The 16,750-nt window shown below is 36.2% G+C and overlaps 1 protein-coding gene across 18 annotated transcripts in view; it reads right to left on the bottom strand.

The window, feature by feature from the left end:
• Positions 1–992: 992 nt before the first annotated feature.
• The window catches only part of BAZ2B (bromodomain adjacent to zinc finger domain 2B), a 157,029-nt gene continuing 141,271 nt past the window's right edge, over positions 993–16,750 (bottom strand). For 9 of the 18 annotated variants that reach the window (XM_074828385.1, XM_074828375.1, XM_074828366.1 and 6 more), the window contains 11 exons: positions 14,063–14,727; positions 13,214–13,490; positions 12,871–13,026; positions 12,247–12,407; positions 11,038–11,348; positions 10,515–10,650; positions 8,745–8,891; positions 5,897–6,156; positions 4,989–5,132; positions 3,555–3,699; positions 993–1,271 (listed from right to left, as the gene is read on the bottom strand). In XM_074828385.1, coding sequence (XP_074684486.1) covers positions 1,230–1,271; positions 3,555–3,699; positions 4,989–5,132; positions 5,897–6,156; positions 8,745–8,891; positions 10,515–10,650; positions 11,038–11,348; positions 12,247–12,407; positions 12,871–13,026; positions 13,214–13,490; positions 14,063–14,727 — 2,444 coding nt within the window. In that variant the 3' untranslated portion in view covers positions 993–1,229. Of the gene's footprint in view, positions 1,272–2,210; positions 3,700–4,988; positions 5,133–5,896; positions 6,157–8,744; positions 8,892–10,514; positions 10,651–11,037; positions 11,349–12,246; positions 12,408–12,870; positions 13,027–13,213; positions 13,491–14,062; positions 14,728–16,750 lie in introns of those variants that run through there. The other 9 variants (XM_074828382.1, XM_074828383.1, XM_074828384.1 and 6 more) reach the window with 5 other exon arrangements.

Genomic DNA, 16,750 nt, shown 5'->3' with positions numbered 1-16,750 from the left:
AATTGTTAGAGACTTCCTTACTGAAGAGCTGGGTAGACAGTTGATTGTGAATACTACACACTTAAAATTGCGTGGACTGGGAACACCACACCAATACACTTAAAAGACCGTCCCATAATATTTTACGGATGGGAACTTGAAATTACTCACTAAAATACATTGTGAATCAGTAACATGACCAGTAATTTAACTATCAGTTCTAGTAATGATGGTTAGTTTGAACAATACAAGCAAAAGACATTAAAAATAATAAAAGTAATAAAAGATAACACATTCATTTTTCTGAATGTACATACCAGCTATAAAAAATTCTGGTTAACTTTGAAGTTCTAAAGCTCAAGCTAGTTCAAAAAGAGTTACATAATCATAAACAGCATAATTGTGGTGTTCCTGATTTCAGTCTTGAGCCCTCAGTTTGCAGGCATGTTTTGGTAAATCTAAGACAACTAGGAATGATACAAGTTTAATAAACAAAATGCCCTACGCCACCCATTCAGCATATTATATGAAATGACACTTCCTCAGATGTCTGTGCCCATTCAGTTAACAGAGCACCTCTACCCTTCTAATTGTCCTTAGAAAAATACAGAAATCATACAAAAATATTAAAGAAAAAGCTTTAGACCTCTTTTTAAAGATATTTTGTTCAAGACAACTTCAACTTCTGGTTTTCAGCTGCTTTTATATCATCCAATTTTTTTCAAAGAGATGCCATGAGACAAAAGAGAACCCACTCAAAACCAGAACACTTGCTGAGCACCATTAAAATAAAGAGTTTGAAAGCTCGTCAGTAAATTCTCTGAACTAAGACCAGCATACTTCATTAGAAAGGAAGAGAGCACACTGGAACACTTTAAGAAAACAGACAGAAACATCAACAGGAGAGGAAGTTAGCAAGGAAGAAAAGCACATCTTTCTAGTGGTTAAATCCCTGCTCTTTTCTGTGGAGATATATGATGGCATGTGTATGATTCAAGCTTGCCATTCAAGTATAATAATTGCTGTAAATTTAATTTTACCGAAATAGTAATGAAGACACTGGCTGCTAGTGAGCAAAGCAATACATTGGCGATGTCAGGAGAGGTGATGCTGTCTCGCTGTCACTGCTGCAGTAGCTGTTATCGCCTCAACCTTCCCAGCTGTTCAGCTGAATGAGGATACAAGTGGAAAAATGCAACTATGATGTAGCGTAGCTGGTAATGTTGTTCTGAATTCTTAGAAAACTAATACTAGATGTAGTATGGCAGGTAAAACATTAGCCAGTACAGAACCTGAGGGAAAAAAAATTGGTTTGCATCAAATAAATAGTTTTCCCAATAATCTAAGCACACTTAAACACTCTTACAAGCCTACCAACGTATGTTCAAAACACTGATTAATCTTCAAATCTCTGGAACATGTCAGCAAACCTTTCTATTGAAGTCTTCACAAAGGTGATGAAAAGGAAAGGTGTGAAGCAGTCAGTGGTGGAGCTAATGTTAGAATGCAAGACTGCCTGACACCCAAATGTGAATTTTTTATTCTAGGTAACATGAATTATTCCAATAGGACTTTAGAAAAGCAAAGTATTATTGAAGAAGATGTTCTGGGGAGGGCAACGGTACCAAAGATTTTATTAAAAACCAGGCACTGACTGTTCTTTCTCAGCAGAGACAAGAAGTATAATCACAAGGGAGTATATAAAACACGGCTCTAAGATGAAACATGGCAGGCTTTGTTGAAAATCAAAAAACAACACCTGTCCCTCAAAAAAACCCCAAAACCATTACTTGATGAGGGAGCTATAGGTATCGGGGTTCCACAGTATTCATTTGTAATTCCTCCATTTTCTTCAGTCAGAGCAAGAATTACGACTCATGCCTTTCTACAGACCAAAAAAAAGGACAAAACCTTGCATGAACAGTGGTTTTAAGAAACATTACATGTGGCCTGTATTGACATTCTCATGTGCGTTCACGCTGTAACAGCAGCGAACAGGGCTGGCAGCAACAGGTCCAGCACCCGGCAGCCCGACGTTACACCTGGAGGCCTGAGCTGATGTGATTTACGCTCATTCAGCTGCACTTGCTTCTTCTGAATCACCATTAAAAGGCCAGGAGAGTTGGATGCATCATGAGAAGAACTGAATGTTAAATGCAAGACTCCCAAGACATTATTAAAAAAATTCCTGTATACACAGGATCTGAAGTATTAAAATCGCCAAGAAAAGCTGGTTTCCAAAACAGTCTTTTATTGTATCCGTGCCACACATACTAGTGAAAAATAACACGCCTAAAAAAGGGAAAGAAAAAGAATGCTACCTTTCCACAACATTTCTTTTAAATAAAACTTCAAGTACTCTTACATTAGTACAAAAAAAATTCTGATCTATCTGCCCCAACAGGCCACCACAACACACAGTAGATAAAACACAGTGGTTACAAATGTCTTTTTTGTTATTTCTGTGGCAAGGCAAATGGAGGGAAATGTTTCTATGAAAAAATACTGTGTGCGTAGGAAATTGTCACAATTTTATTCCACATGGATACAAATGATTATACTTGAATTTGAGGCCGTGGTGGCTTGAAATTATATAACAAAATAGAAAAATGGAAAACTAATATCCCCTACACCCTGTTTTAAAGGCAGGCACTACCAAGATTAAGGAGACTCCACAGTGTTGGTAGAGGATAATTACTGTACAAGCCATATAGCTATAATTACCTTAAGACTAAAATAAAATGCTACCGTCCTCCTAAGGCATAAACAATAATGTCTGCAAACAATATGTACACATCATACATATTTAAAACAAGACTTAATATAAACAATAATGAACAGTATATACATGTCTCAATTTTTCTTCACTGTCTTGAAATACAATTTAACTACACAAGTGATGCAGCAACATATATATAAATGTACTTGTAACTCTACAGTAAAGTTTAATTTTTAGTGCTTTTACAGCACATCAGTGTAAACAGTTTTACTTGGCTTTGTTTTATATTTTAAAACATTCCTTGTTGTATTTTCAAGATTTAAAGCAATTTTCTAATTCTTCCTTTTCACAGAAAACGAAGATTCTGAATGCTGTATAATCATAAATAATTCATAAAATTAAATACATTCACTAAAAAATAAACTACAAAGTAAAAAAATGAAAAATAGATATTTATTGAAAGGGAAAAGAGAACCATTTCCCCGAGTAGAGCTCTGGTGGTTGAATATTCAGTGCGTTTTGATATATTTTAAATTGCTATTGCACTATAACACCCCTTTCTTTGAAATTCTTTGGGTGTGCTTCCCTGTTCTACCTAAATTAGTTTGTTAAAACACACAAACCAATAACCGAGGGGCCATGGTTGCTGTAGGAGTGAAGCCTTTAGAACTAGTATCACAACTCTGTGATATCTTAAAGGAAAAAAAAAAAAACAGTCATTAGTTATGCATGTGCCTTGCACTTTCATGTAAATACAGTTCACATTGCTGGTCTTATCAGTCCTCATTTAATGGAGAAAAAAAAAAACAAACCAAAACCAAAGAAAGAAAAAAGTGTTCTGGTAACTTCAGCTCACTTTGAAAATCTCTGTCCATTTTTTTTCAAAATACTTCCTCATGTTGTGGCCAGCCCTGCCTATGTCAGAATCGTCTTCATTAAAGGTTTCACAGTTGTCAAAAACAAGCCTGACATCTAGCGAAAATGCTTCAAGATTAGGGTACCTGAAAGAAGAAAAAGGTGAATGATTTTTGCAACATGGAGAATCACAGGGGAAAAACACTTCAACTACATGACAAAGAACTACCTTAACGCATCAGTGAATTTACAACCAGCCACAGAATATTCAATGAAGGCTTTATATGTTAATTATACTTTTAATTTTTTAGTTCTAATTTAAATATTAACAAGAAAATTAACATCAGTGGAAGGAAATACTGTCCCATCATTGTATTTGCTATTTTCCTCACAAACTCTGTCAGGTAGAATATTTCAAGCCTGTACTGGAAAACAAACATTTTAAAAATCAACTTCCCCCTTCAATAGCTTTCTAGTTAAAAATGCTGTGGCTATTTTCCATTTATTCATCTACTCTTGGGCTCAAGTCCTTTCAAAGTAAGTGCTGAGTACAGCTGCATTTACCTAAAAGAGGACAATCAGGTACAAAAAAAGCAGCTGCCTGGATCAATCTGTAACATTCTTTGTTATTATTATCCTGAACATACATGGCCCAAATAGTGTTCCAGTATTCACAGGAATTATTAAAAAGAGAGTAAAATTTACAAGTCTACCAATATAAGTGAGCACGTGTGGAGCATTTAAATCTCAGATTCAAGGGAGAAAAAGCCTGAAGAGGTTAAAAAGCCCCTTATGTTATCCTAGGAAACCTGCTTTGTGTGGAGCTGACAGATGCTGAAGAGGGTCGATCTTTATGGATGACAAAATTTTCTTTGGTGGTGGGGAGTCATTAGAGCACAGGGACATAACAGGGAGGGAAGGGGAACAGAAGCATATAGTGCCTTTCTCTTTTTTAAGAAGTTGTGCAGTCTAATTCCAGGACTATAAAATGATTAACCACCATTACTGGAATGTTACCTGGCTTCCCACAACAGGGGCACCACTTCACTCCGCAGCTACAACATTACAGGGACTCCATTAGCTTAAAGCCCACACAGCTGATTCTTGCTTACATGTCACAACACTAAGATGTCTCATTGAGAAGAGACGAGGAAAAAAAGTTTCTCCTGTTGATTGATTTTGTGCATTTGACCCAGCAGGTTTATTGTTTTTCAGCCAGTTCCACACGTTCTCCCACCTGACATGTTATTTCACTTAGACATGGCAAAGACAAAAGTATATACAGTTAAGAATTTTTATTTTGACTGTAGAAATAATCACAGAGGTGCCAGAACAGGCAGATCAAAATAATTTAACTAATTTTAAAAAATGTACTATATTTAAATGTTTAAATATTTTTAAAATGTGAAGTAAAATTTACAGTAGGTTTACTTACTGTCCACTACTTAGCTTCTCTCTAATGGTGGAAAAGTCCATAGGTTTTTTAATAACTTTCTTATAACCAGGAACAAGTTTCAAGTTTACAGGAAGTAAGAAAGGCCAGGCATCTTCATGAGTTTCCAATTCTGAGAGAATCATGCTGAATAAAATAAGGGTTTAAATCAGTATTTTTAAGCTGTTCATACATTCACAGAGGTTTTTCACTGTTCCACAAATTGGTCATGTACTGCCAACCTTCGTAAAAGGAAAGCACTTTATTCTGTGCCCTGTGCAATGCTGAGAACAATGTCATTAAAGACATCTTCGCTGAGCGTTTAAAATAGCATTAAGTTCTCTCCAGGCAGCCTATGTAAGATGAAATCCTAGTGATCGACATTCTAAAAGAAAAACATGGCCCTGCAACTTCAATACTTCGAACCTCACTGTAAACCATTTGTAAAACAGGTGCTAATACTGGCTTTCCAAAACCGATGAAGCTGAACTATGTCCCTTCTGACTGACCCACGATGCTACCAAAACAGATGCATTCCTGCTCCTGTCCCCTCCTCTGCAGCACAACGCCTTCTGGACACAGTGGATGGTCATCGCTGCTACAGCCGAGAACGCTGCCAGCACCACCGCTAGCAGGGTTCCTTCTTCCCGTTCTTGGAAGGGCACAGAGGAGGAAATTTCACAGAGCACATTCTGACATTAGGTACTTTCCTCCTGGGCTTCATTACCGAATACAGCAGTTACTCCCAGCACGCACACATTAAATCCTCTATATATACATTCAAATTACCACAGCCTGTGTGGGGATACATGACAGAGAATAGGGTTCTTGTTCCCCAGAACACAGATAAAAAGAACTGGGCACTACTTCTTTCAGCAACACTTACCCAAGTTTAGAATGTGTCACTTTACCTGCATATAGCCAGGTCCTTGGAGTCATCTCTTTTAGGTTTCTTAGTAGCAGTGAAATTTTCTTGCTTTAATTGGCTTACAGAAACATTTTCATCTATTTTTCTTTTTTTGGGGTCTGTTTTTCCTCTTTTTAAGGAGGCGCTTGTAGTTGCAGAGTCTTCATCCTCTGTATCTCCTGCTAATTTCCTGCTTCTCTTTTGTTCGTTACTTTTTTTCCCTTTGATTTGAAGTTTTTTTATTTTTAGAGTTTGACCACTTGCCTACAATAGAGAAAACCGAAATAAGCAATAACCAAGAAATTACAGAAGCCTGTTATTATTGATAGACAGCAACAAAGATCAGACAGAAGCACCAAAACAATTAAAGTATTTAATATAAAAAATTATTCTCTTTTTGTTCTTCTCTAAAGGCAAGTAAGGCTGTAGAAATTCCTGTTACCAGTGATGTAGGTTTTCAACTTGTGACAATATAAAAGCACCTGACCTTCAGACTGATGGAACAGTACCTCCTAACAAACCACACTGGCATAGTTTTAGACAAATATTTGTCTATTCCTAAAAGACTGATATAACCACAGCTGGAACAGTATATTAATTTTCAAGCCACCATATTATTTGCAAGATACGGAAAACTGGAAAAGAATTTTTAAAAAGTCAGGGACAGAATCAACTGATTTAAAGATTAAAAGCTAGATATGAAAGATATAAATAGCTTGGCTACAAGACAACTACAGGGGAACATAAAAGGAGTATGACAATACAGTGCTACGAAGTGGGAAAAAGGAACGTTATTTAATACAGAACTATGTATAGACAGTAAGATAAAACTAAGGGATATATTTAAGATTTTAAAAGTTAGTTATGATGGGTATTGACAGCATCATAATGCAGCACAGTATTTGAAGTCATCACTCTGATCATTAGAACAGAAACTTTGCCTGTCAATGCAATGTGAAGTCAAGCACATGATACCATTGAAAAGACTCACTTGACAGACAAAGAACAAAAAGACAGAAAACAACTGTCATGAAGAGAGCCAGTATCAAAAGTACTAAACTCTCTGTGCTACTACAACTAGCTTAGATAGTTTGAACTATCTAGTTTAAACCGTAACGTATTTTATATTCTCCTACCAAAATACCACTTGGTTTTAAAGTTGTCTAGAACTGTATTTTTATAATGGTCTTTTTCAGAGTTAAGAATATGCAGATTTTGCTACCTACTGAAAACCATTACTAGACAATTCCTTTATTTCACAAATGTCATAACTTTCTTAAACATTTGCTACTGATTTTAACTAGCATGGTGAAAAATTTAGTCAGTTTGTACAAATCAGATCATGAATGAATGCTTGAATGTGGAAAAATGTATGTTGTGTATAGAATTCCTTTTAACACAGAACACTAGAAAGATTTGTAAATAATTGTACTCTTTTAACATTACAACTATGTTCTTGGTCCAAGGACAGAAAAACAGTCAAGTACATCAGTTCACACAGCAACTGATGAGGAATGTTGATCTTCAGCCATTTGGTTAAAAACACAATGTAAGGCAATGAGAACAGACCCACTGTCATCACCTAAGGCCTGACTTAGAGACATTCTGTGAATATTAATTCTAAGCAGGTGGGAATGGCAGATGTTGATGTTTTTCTTGTTTTAGACAAAGGGAAAAAAAAAAGCTGAGTTAAATCAGGACCGCATGGTTTATACATAGTCTTCAACAAAACTGTTTCAATGTTTTGCAGAATTTTGAATCAATATTCAACATGTTTTAAAGTTCTGATGGAATTTCACCTTAAATTTCTGTCACCTTTAAATCTCCAGCTTTCAGCCAAATTTGGAGCAGGGAAAAAAAAAAAACCAACACCTGAGGAAAAACTTTTTCTGTTATACTAAACCCAGTAGTTGGGGGCGGGGGGCATGGGGGGTGCGGGGTGGGACACAACACACAAGGAGAGGGCAGGGAAACACTATGAGAAGTGATGGGGTAAATTATAGCATGATAGGGTAATTTCGATCTTTGTAACAAGGTAAATTGTAATATAATCATGATAATGACAGAAAAAGTTACAGCATGAGTTAACCCCTTATAAACTACTACACAATCAATTCTTAACAGTAACCTGTTTTTATTGCTTCTGTTGCACGTAATGGTTTAAAATACAATTTGTCTTCCTTATTACTTTGTGAAAGATGCACAGAAAAAAGGATCACGTTGACAATACCCAAAGAAAATACAAAATTGAGTATTTATTGTAAAGCTATTTCTTCAGTTACAGTATTCACAGGTAACAGACTTTTAAACAATAACTTAACTGCTAATTCAGTCATTTGAATAGAATTATCCCCGACTTCTATTTAGACTCTTTTTCTTGGGAGGGGGGAAAAAAGGCCAAACCTCACACAGGAAATATACGTAGCCTCTCTCTCAAATGTACTGTGTATCAAAGAAGTAAAACTAAAGTATGCTGTACAAAAATGACAAAATATATTTACTAAGCATTTCTTTTCAAATAGAATCTAAGACACTGGTCTGTCAACACTTAAGAATGAAGCTTGAAAGACAAATAATGAAAATATTCTGAAAGAGAAATAAAAAACTATGGTATTCAATCAGCAAGAAAATTCTGCACCTACTTACATTTAAAAAATAGAGTTTAAACCAAACAAATCTGTATCCTTTACTGCCACTAAAGTCCAAGTTAAATAAAACTATTAATCTCATTATTTAATGACAGCCCAACATAAAACATATTTTCATTGAAAAAAGCACTGGCAGACCTGTAACTCCGCCATCTACAAAAAGGTCACCGTGAGTCACTTCACTTTATGGTTAGTTAGTACTACCTTTGCTATGCAGGCAGGGCAAAACCAGTCACCGTCTGGTATGGTGGTGATCTTGGGTCTGTGGCAGTAGGTGTGACAGCCTTTATCACAGCCATCACAAAGGAGCAGCAGTTCCTCATTATCTCCCTTTCGACAAATTTGGCAGTACTAGAATACATGAAAAATGGCTTTATTTCAATTTTTAAAACTTGAAACACAGGAATGGTACCTAAATTACCCTTCCCCTCCAAACACACAAATTCGTTCTCAAAGTTTTTCTCCTTTCGTTTTTCCAGAGTCTACTCATGATCGTATTTGTAAAAGAATATATGCGGTATGTGAGGAACTAATCTAAAGGCTAAATCTGGGAACACATTATAAGACAGGTGTCCTACAGCACACAAAACTATGAATACTTTTTGTATTTCATTAATGTCTATGAGAAGTAAAGGTATCTTATACCTATCAAAATCACTTGGCCCACACATACTCTCTCACGAATCTGCTCTTCACTTACACTTCATGTATAAATTGCTATTTCTTAAAAATATTTGCTATTTTACAACAGTACTTTCAAATAATAATCAGTAAAGATCTTATCCAAAGGCCACCATGAACAAATTCAATAAGGCAAAACAAATGATCCCAGCGCTTCCTTAAATTCACACTAACTTAAAACTATCTAATGTATTGTGCTTTTGACACTCTTCTATATCTGGACTTTTCAGGAACTTAAATATTTTCTCCACGTTTTCATCAAATACTTATGCTTACTGTGTAATTAAATGCATAGGACATTTCAGTCAAATTCAGAATGATACTATACGTTTTTCCCGGATAATAAATTACAACACCTCGAAACATTCAAATACCTCTTCAGGTGCTCCTACTAAATTCTTAAAACTTTTTGCTCTAAATACACAGCTTTAAATTTGGTAGCTATAAAAACTCAAAGGTACAGCCTTCCACTACAGTTTTTAGTTAAATCATCCTTTAATTGTCCAGATGTAATTAGAAACCCTATAGGACTGGCAGAAATTAAAAAATTATGGAAAAGACCAGTAATGGAAGAATCACTTTTGCCACCCACTACATAGCACTGGTCATACTTAATCACATCATAATTGCTACTGCTGTAGTAATAGGTTTGTTTTCAGAAATTTGAGGTTCAAAGGTCCATGCAAATTTTGATACATGCATTTTGCATGCCTTCTTTGTATATACAGTTAACACAGATCTACTTGTTAAGTGTACAAGGAAACAGGTACTTCAGCCTATTTGCTCACACACTTGCTCAATTTGTATGTTCAGCTGCGAGAAGTGCGCATGCAAAGAAGCCACACATTTGGAGCATCTCAACTTTCTGAAAAATAAAGTCCTTAATTGGGATGTGTCATGTTGAACCTCCATAAAGCTTATGTCACGGATGAGATCAGAAATAATCCATCAGATAGAGTATCTTCCATCAGATGGAGCCAGAAATGACTCTTTTTTTTACCTAAATGTTAACAACAAAGAGTAATTACTATCTTCAATAAAGCAACCAGTTACAGGGGATTTTTATCTTAGAAAGTTCTGGATGCTGAATTTGGCAAGCGAGGGACAATCTTTTCCGTTAGGCTTATACTTAACTGTGCACAGTGTACAGTTTAACTGTATTAAGTTTTACACGCAGTAGTAAGAAATGCATTATGAACCTCGGTATCTTAAAATGCCTGAAGTGGGAAAATACGATATAGCAAAAATAGTTTAGTTACAGTATTTTTCTTAAAAAAAGTTAAAACCACTTACAACTTTCATAATAGATTTTTCCCATGCTATTGATTTCTGTAACTGCTGAATGCACAGAGCTACCTGTGCAGCACTGCGCGCTTCTGACAATGCCCTTCTCCATACCCTTAGCCCCGGAGCAATATCCTCTTCAGTTCTGCATTGAAATACAGAGAAATTAAGTAGGTCACATCCGTGTTTGCTTATGTTTAAACGTGGAACAATCATTATCACATTGAAAGCCAAGCAATGACAAAACGTACACAGCCAATAAGTATAAGGTTTAAGCAACTAAATTTCATGTAGTGCACAGACTGTGGCTACGTGCCTCAAAGCTTAGTCACAACCAGTTAAATGTAAGATAACTTTGCAAGATTATCAACAAACGTAACAAAAAAATATCTTTACAAAGCACCATGCAGAATAACATGATCCATATGGATCACAGACATACAAGAAAGTACATAGATAACAGGCAATAAGAAAATAGGCTCCAATTAGCAAAGAAGCACAATAATTTTTCAAGTTAATCTCAATAACCTACCCGTCACCATCACCACTAATGGATGGTGCAGGAGCAGGGACAGTAACTGTGCCCACATTATCCAGTTTGATCTGAATGGTGGTACTTAAGGGGCTCTTCAGATACCTTCGCTCTATGTTCCGCTCCAAGTCAGCAAGCCTGGTTACAGCTATATCTAGAGGGTTGTCACTCTTCCGCTCTAGAGAGCTGGTATTGCCTTCTCCGCCTCCAGCACAATCCCCATCGTGCTTCTTGTGCAATCTAGTAATTGACTTATGTTCACGATATACCAAGTCGTCTCTCTCTGACGCAGGTTCAGGACACAGCCAACCCTATGTTAATAGAAAGGTTTGTGCGTTTACTGGTTGCTGTTAACTTAGCGTGCAAACAGAGGAATCAAACTAAGCAACTGGAGCGCTGTTTCCAGAAGATCTTGGTTACTTGTAATCCATCTGTAGAGACAGTTTCCAAAACATCCAGAGAACTAAAATAATTAATCAAAAAATACAAGCATTACCAGACTTTCTGAAGGACCTTTCTGCAACAGTCTGCGTTCTTATCTGCTTCTGACACATCCTGTTCTATTGGGCGAAACACCAGAATAGGTCTGTCTGTCCAGCAGGCTCAGGAGACAGTATCAGCTGATCACACAGAAACAACATCCACCCCTAGAACAAACTAGATCCCAATACTACATCTGTACTGCAACCAAACACATGCAATTTGATATCCTCACACCCACCTTGGAAAAATTCCAAATTGTAACGGAAGCCAGTGAATTCTTAACTCTCTCACACTCACAATCACCACATCTTCTCCATGACTACAACACTCAAGCAGAGTATTACGGTGTGCTTGTAGGCTTTTCTGAAAGCATTAATAGCAGCAATCACCCAAACCAGGCAGAACTGTGGCAAAACCCACTATAATTAAGCTATCTATATGCAGTAAAATCTTTGCATTCACAGAAGGTTAACAAAATGTGCAGGGAACTGCACACTGTATGAGAACACTCTCCAGGAACTGCCATTCTGAGCACCTTCAGCTGAAGATTTAACTGCAATAAAATGTATCAACACAAATATCCATGATACTGCTACAGTGGATTTGTTTTATTTGCAGACAATTAGAGACGGAATAAGTCACTTACCAACAACAAAAGGACTGCTACTATCTGCTTTAATTCTTACCGTTATTTTAAAGAGACATTTTACTAAAAGTTGGTTTTACCTTAACTTGTAAACTAGCTGATGCAACTCTCCTCTCTAGATCTTCCACCTGCTGAAGAATGGCAAGATCCATCTCCATTGCTTGTTCTTCTACTGACCAGTTTTCCACAACATCTCGAGTTACCTGGTTATCTTCATTTTCACTGATATCAATAATTGCAACTGTATTTGAGAATCACATTTTTATTACTTTAATTAGTATTATAACTTCTCTTGAGTAAATTTCAAGCTGATTTACCTGTCACTCCAGTCCAATGCTGAACTGTTGTAAAAGAGTAGTACTCTTAAGATACCCAATATGGACAACAAATTCTGTAGGTTTCCAAACTTGCAATTTAAAGGCAAGAAGGGGAAGGACAGGCTAAACTAGAGCATTACAGAGATGGAAAGAGCTTAAAAAGGTTACCAACACTTATGCCACTGGAGCAATTTATATTAAATGGGATTTCTCCAATCCTGTAACCTTCCAGAACAAGGCTGGTGAAAAGGCAACTGCAGACCATGAGACCTTTACCTTTTTTCTCCAGCCGCTACACTAACTCTGCATCCAAGTACATCTCACAGAGCTCTATGCCCATCATCTTACACCCAAACACCATGCGTAACATAAATATCAATTACATACCATCCTTATTTTTGATGCAGGCCAGAGTGATATAATCCATGTGTTTCTGTATTTGCTTTTGTAAAGCCTTTTCTCTTATTCCCCTGAGATGCAGCACTTTAAGCAAAGATTTTAGGTCCTCTGGATCAGTAATCCTCCACCACCCATACTGCATTTCTAAATCAAGACAAGCATATAAACAACTTTGCAGGCATTTTTAATGTGATCACACGCAATCAGATTAGAGAAATCATCTAGTGCAAATTCAATAGGCAAACTAAAAAAAAAAAAATTTGTAACGCTTTAGTGGCACTATACAAATTACCCTTCACAGAGTTCCATCTTATTGCTGTGTTATACTTACCTTCTGGTATAGGCTTTGGGTTAGGATAATCTACTGGTTTGGCTACTTCAACTGCTGTAGAAGGGGCAGAAGCTATTTTTTCAGTCTGGAGCGCTGGTGATTCACTTTTACTTGCAGGAACGCTAGATGCCAAGAATGAGTTACCATTCACTTCTGATAATCCCAATCCTGATCCAAGAGCAGGTAAAGATGATGAAAATGGAACATTTGAAGTAAGAACTCCTGTAGGCCATCCACAGAACTGAAGTCCCATTATAGGTAGTCCAGTCTTCATCTGCTACACAGAATATATTGTTAACACAATCACAACTACCATTACTAATTATTACCAAGAAACCTGAATTATTATTAGGATGCTATTTGTCAAACAATAATCAAAACATAAAGGAGGCTTTTACTCAGTACTTTCATTAGTTTAAGAAAAACTAATGCAACGCTAATGTGTAATACTCCTTATTAGGGCCCTGTTAACACTTAAAAAATAACAGCTTTTAAGGGGAGGGTGTGGTGTGTCACATTTCTGAAAACTAGTTTTTATTTATTTATTTGCTTTTCATTTAATACCAGTGGTCAACCTCCTAAAAGCCAAATTAAATTACTGAAATACACATACAAAATATCATACAGCAGCTTACCTAATTTTACCTATCTTAATCATTTTTTGATAAAAAAAACTTCTTAGCATTGTAAAGCATCTGTAACGCGGAATTAGGTAACATTTAGAAACAGAAAAAAACCCAAAGAAATGAAGATACAAGGATAGCACTTCTGTGAAACAATTTGTCTAAACAGAAATTCTGCCCACGTAAGCACAGCCAATTGAGAGCATTCAAAAATTCATTTATTTACCTGCAGTGGTGACAGTGCAAAAGGACTTAATCCCATGGGACTCTGCGCAGAGGTTGAGCCCAGCAGAGGTGATGGAACGGGTGAAGGTGACTTTGATGGTGGATGCGACTGAGGAGTAAGTGATGTGGCAGCAGCTGGTGCATCTATACTGGTAACGGACATGTCATCACAGGGAACCCTTGGCAAAAGGCTGAACCACTGCCTGCTCTTTTCAGTAAGAGTCTTTAACAACTGATCATTTGCAATTAGTGGAGAACTGTAAAACTTTCCTGTCCCACTTGTGTTAGGACTGAAAAGATTATTAGAATCAGATTTCTCCGTGGCGCTTTGTGATACAGTGGGCTGAAGACTGCAGAGAGCGTTTTTTGAGTTACTTGGGTAAGATAACGTGCAGCCATTTGCTGCACTGCCATTAGGTTTTGGGGACATAATGTCAGATTCAGGTGGCATTTTTGCTACCTCTAACAGTTTGCTGAGTTTTGAAAATGACCCAGGCTTTTGTAAAAACAAATTCGTGTTGTCCTTTTCTTTCAGATCTTCCTTTTGCTCACAGTGAGTTGTATTTAAACAGTGTAATTTTTCTTCCGTATCAAATTCCTCTTCTTTGATATGCATGCTTTCTACCTTTTTTAACTTCTCTTTTTCTTTTGCAATTTCTTCTAGGCCTAAAAATGTACAAGAAACACAGATGAAATATAACAGACCAACTAATTTATACCATTTTTATCATTGCATTTAAATAAAATATTACTTCATTTTCGGCTCAACACATGCTAGATCACAATGTCTTTTTTCTTTTTTTAAATGCAACCACTTCTCACTTTGCAGAACACTTCACAGAAGGAAACAAGCTTCAAGGCACAGATTTAAACCCTGCCGAACACCTGGAGGAAAAATAACCTCAACATAGTTAACATAGTTATAGAATTCTCTCTTAAAATGCATGTATGTCTGAAGTAGTCTGCTAGTGCAAAGTCTCTGAAAGGGACAAATTTTTGGCAGCTTTCTTTTTGCAAGACTCTCCATGCTTTATTGAAAAGGTCCCCTGTTTATATCAAGAGGGTACAATGTTTATAGCTTTAAAGCTTATTTTTGCAAAAGACCACTTCATTAAACTCACAGCCAACTACGGAAAGGAGGACCAAAATTCCTGTCGTGAAATCAAACATTCCCCAAATACTGAAACACAACATTAAATATTTTACCTCTTTGAATAAAAATCATTAACAACTTTGTGAAACAATGTCAACATTCTTGAAAGTTTAAAATTCTCTCAAGAGCCACCCAACATGATGACTGGGACTCCACACACAGCTAAGCAGACGGACGCGATCAGACAGCGTAACATCTAAGCAATTTAAAGTACAACAAGCAGAAGTTGATTGCAAAAGCCAGTTTCTTCAAACATACGAGGTGTGAAAGATCTTTTATAAAAAGGAAAAACATTTTTCTGTCTTCTTTGCTCTCCTAGTCTTTGTTAACCATTTCTCTTCTACTCCTTATACTGATTTGTCAACTTAGACTAAGATTCTTTTAAAGAAGTATAAAATGGGATGGAAAAATGTCAGGAAAAGGAGGAGGAGGTAGAAAATCCAACATTCCAACTACTTAAATTATTTTCATCAGATACTGCAACTGCATATAAACAAAGGTCCTGCTTATGGTTTACGGCCAGAACATACACAAAAGTTTACTTGCTTGTTCTGGAAAATCGTAGTTCCTACAAAGATAATTCATTAAAAAAAAGAATATCCCCTCCCATTAAAACTTAAAAATGCTTTCACAGTTACAGTGTATGTCAAAATATAAACAATTTGAGTATCAGCTTAAGAACCAAAATGACTACACAAAGATGGAAGGAGAAGTTGTATTTTAAATGGACAGATCATTCAACAGTTTATGTCTCACATTTCCAATGTTTAGATAAAGGAATTAGGAGCTGATAAACTGTAGAATTTACTAAAACAGGACGAACTAAGAGCTGAGTGGAAGAGGGAGTAGTTGAGAACTTAAGAAAATGTCCATTTTGCTACTCAGGGAGATTAAACTTTCATTAATACAATATATTAAAAAATACGGGTTTACCCTACGGTTCTTGGCTAAAACTTTTGTGTGTTTTTTTGTTTGTTTTTACTATCTTAAGACAGGTAGATGTATTGCAACTATTTTCTTTGTGTACAGTTTCTGAAGCATTTGGGGATTCATGTCGTTAAAATATAATAAATATAGTGAACAAAAGGAATGCAAGCAATACAGCATACGACAGTTTACCTTCTGTATCCAGCTACTCATGTGCAAAACCGCTCCTAACACACAGCATAAAATAATGCAGAACAGGAGACACAGAAAAATTATTTTTTATGCTACTCAGTTTAGAAAGATAACTTGAAGATCAAGATTAGATTTAGGAAACATTCTATGGCTTATTTTTGGGGCCAAATCAGGGCTCAGATTTCATATCATGCTGTACTTTTAAGAGTTATTTTAATTAAACAGCTCTCTAGAATGATGCAATTCTTAAGAGATCATGTAATTCTGATGTGTATCAGGGATTTTTTTTGTTATTTTGGGGGGGAAAATTATGAGAGTAATGGGGTTTTGCTTCATCTATATCAGCCTTAGAAAGTACTTTTCTCTGACCAAAATGAAGGCTTATGTTTAAAAATTCTAATATTCTCAAAAAGGTCA

The sequence above is a fragment of the Strix aluco genome, chromosome 6 (assembly GCF_031877795.1).
Source record: "Strix aluco isolate bStrAlu1 chromosome 6, bStrAlu1.hap1, whole genome shotgun sequence".
Lineage (NCBI taxonomy): Eukaryota > Metazoa > Chordata > Aves > Strigiformes > Strigidae > Strix > Strix aluco.
The sequence above is the reverse complement of the archived record's forward strand: the minus strand, read 5'-3'. Positions and strand labels throughout refer to the sequence as shown.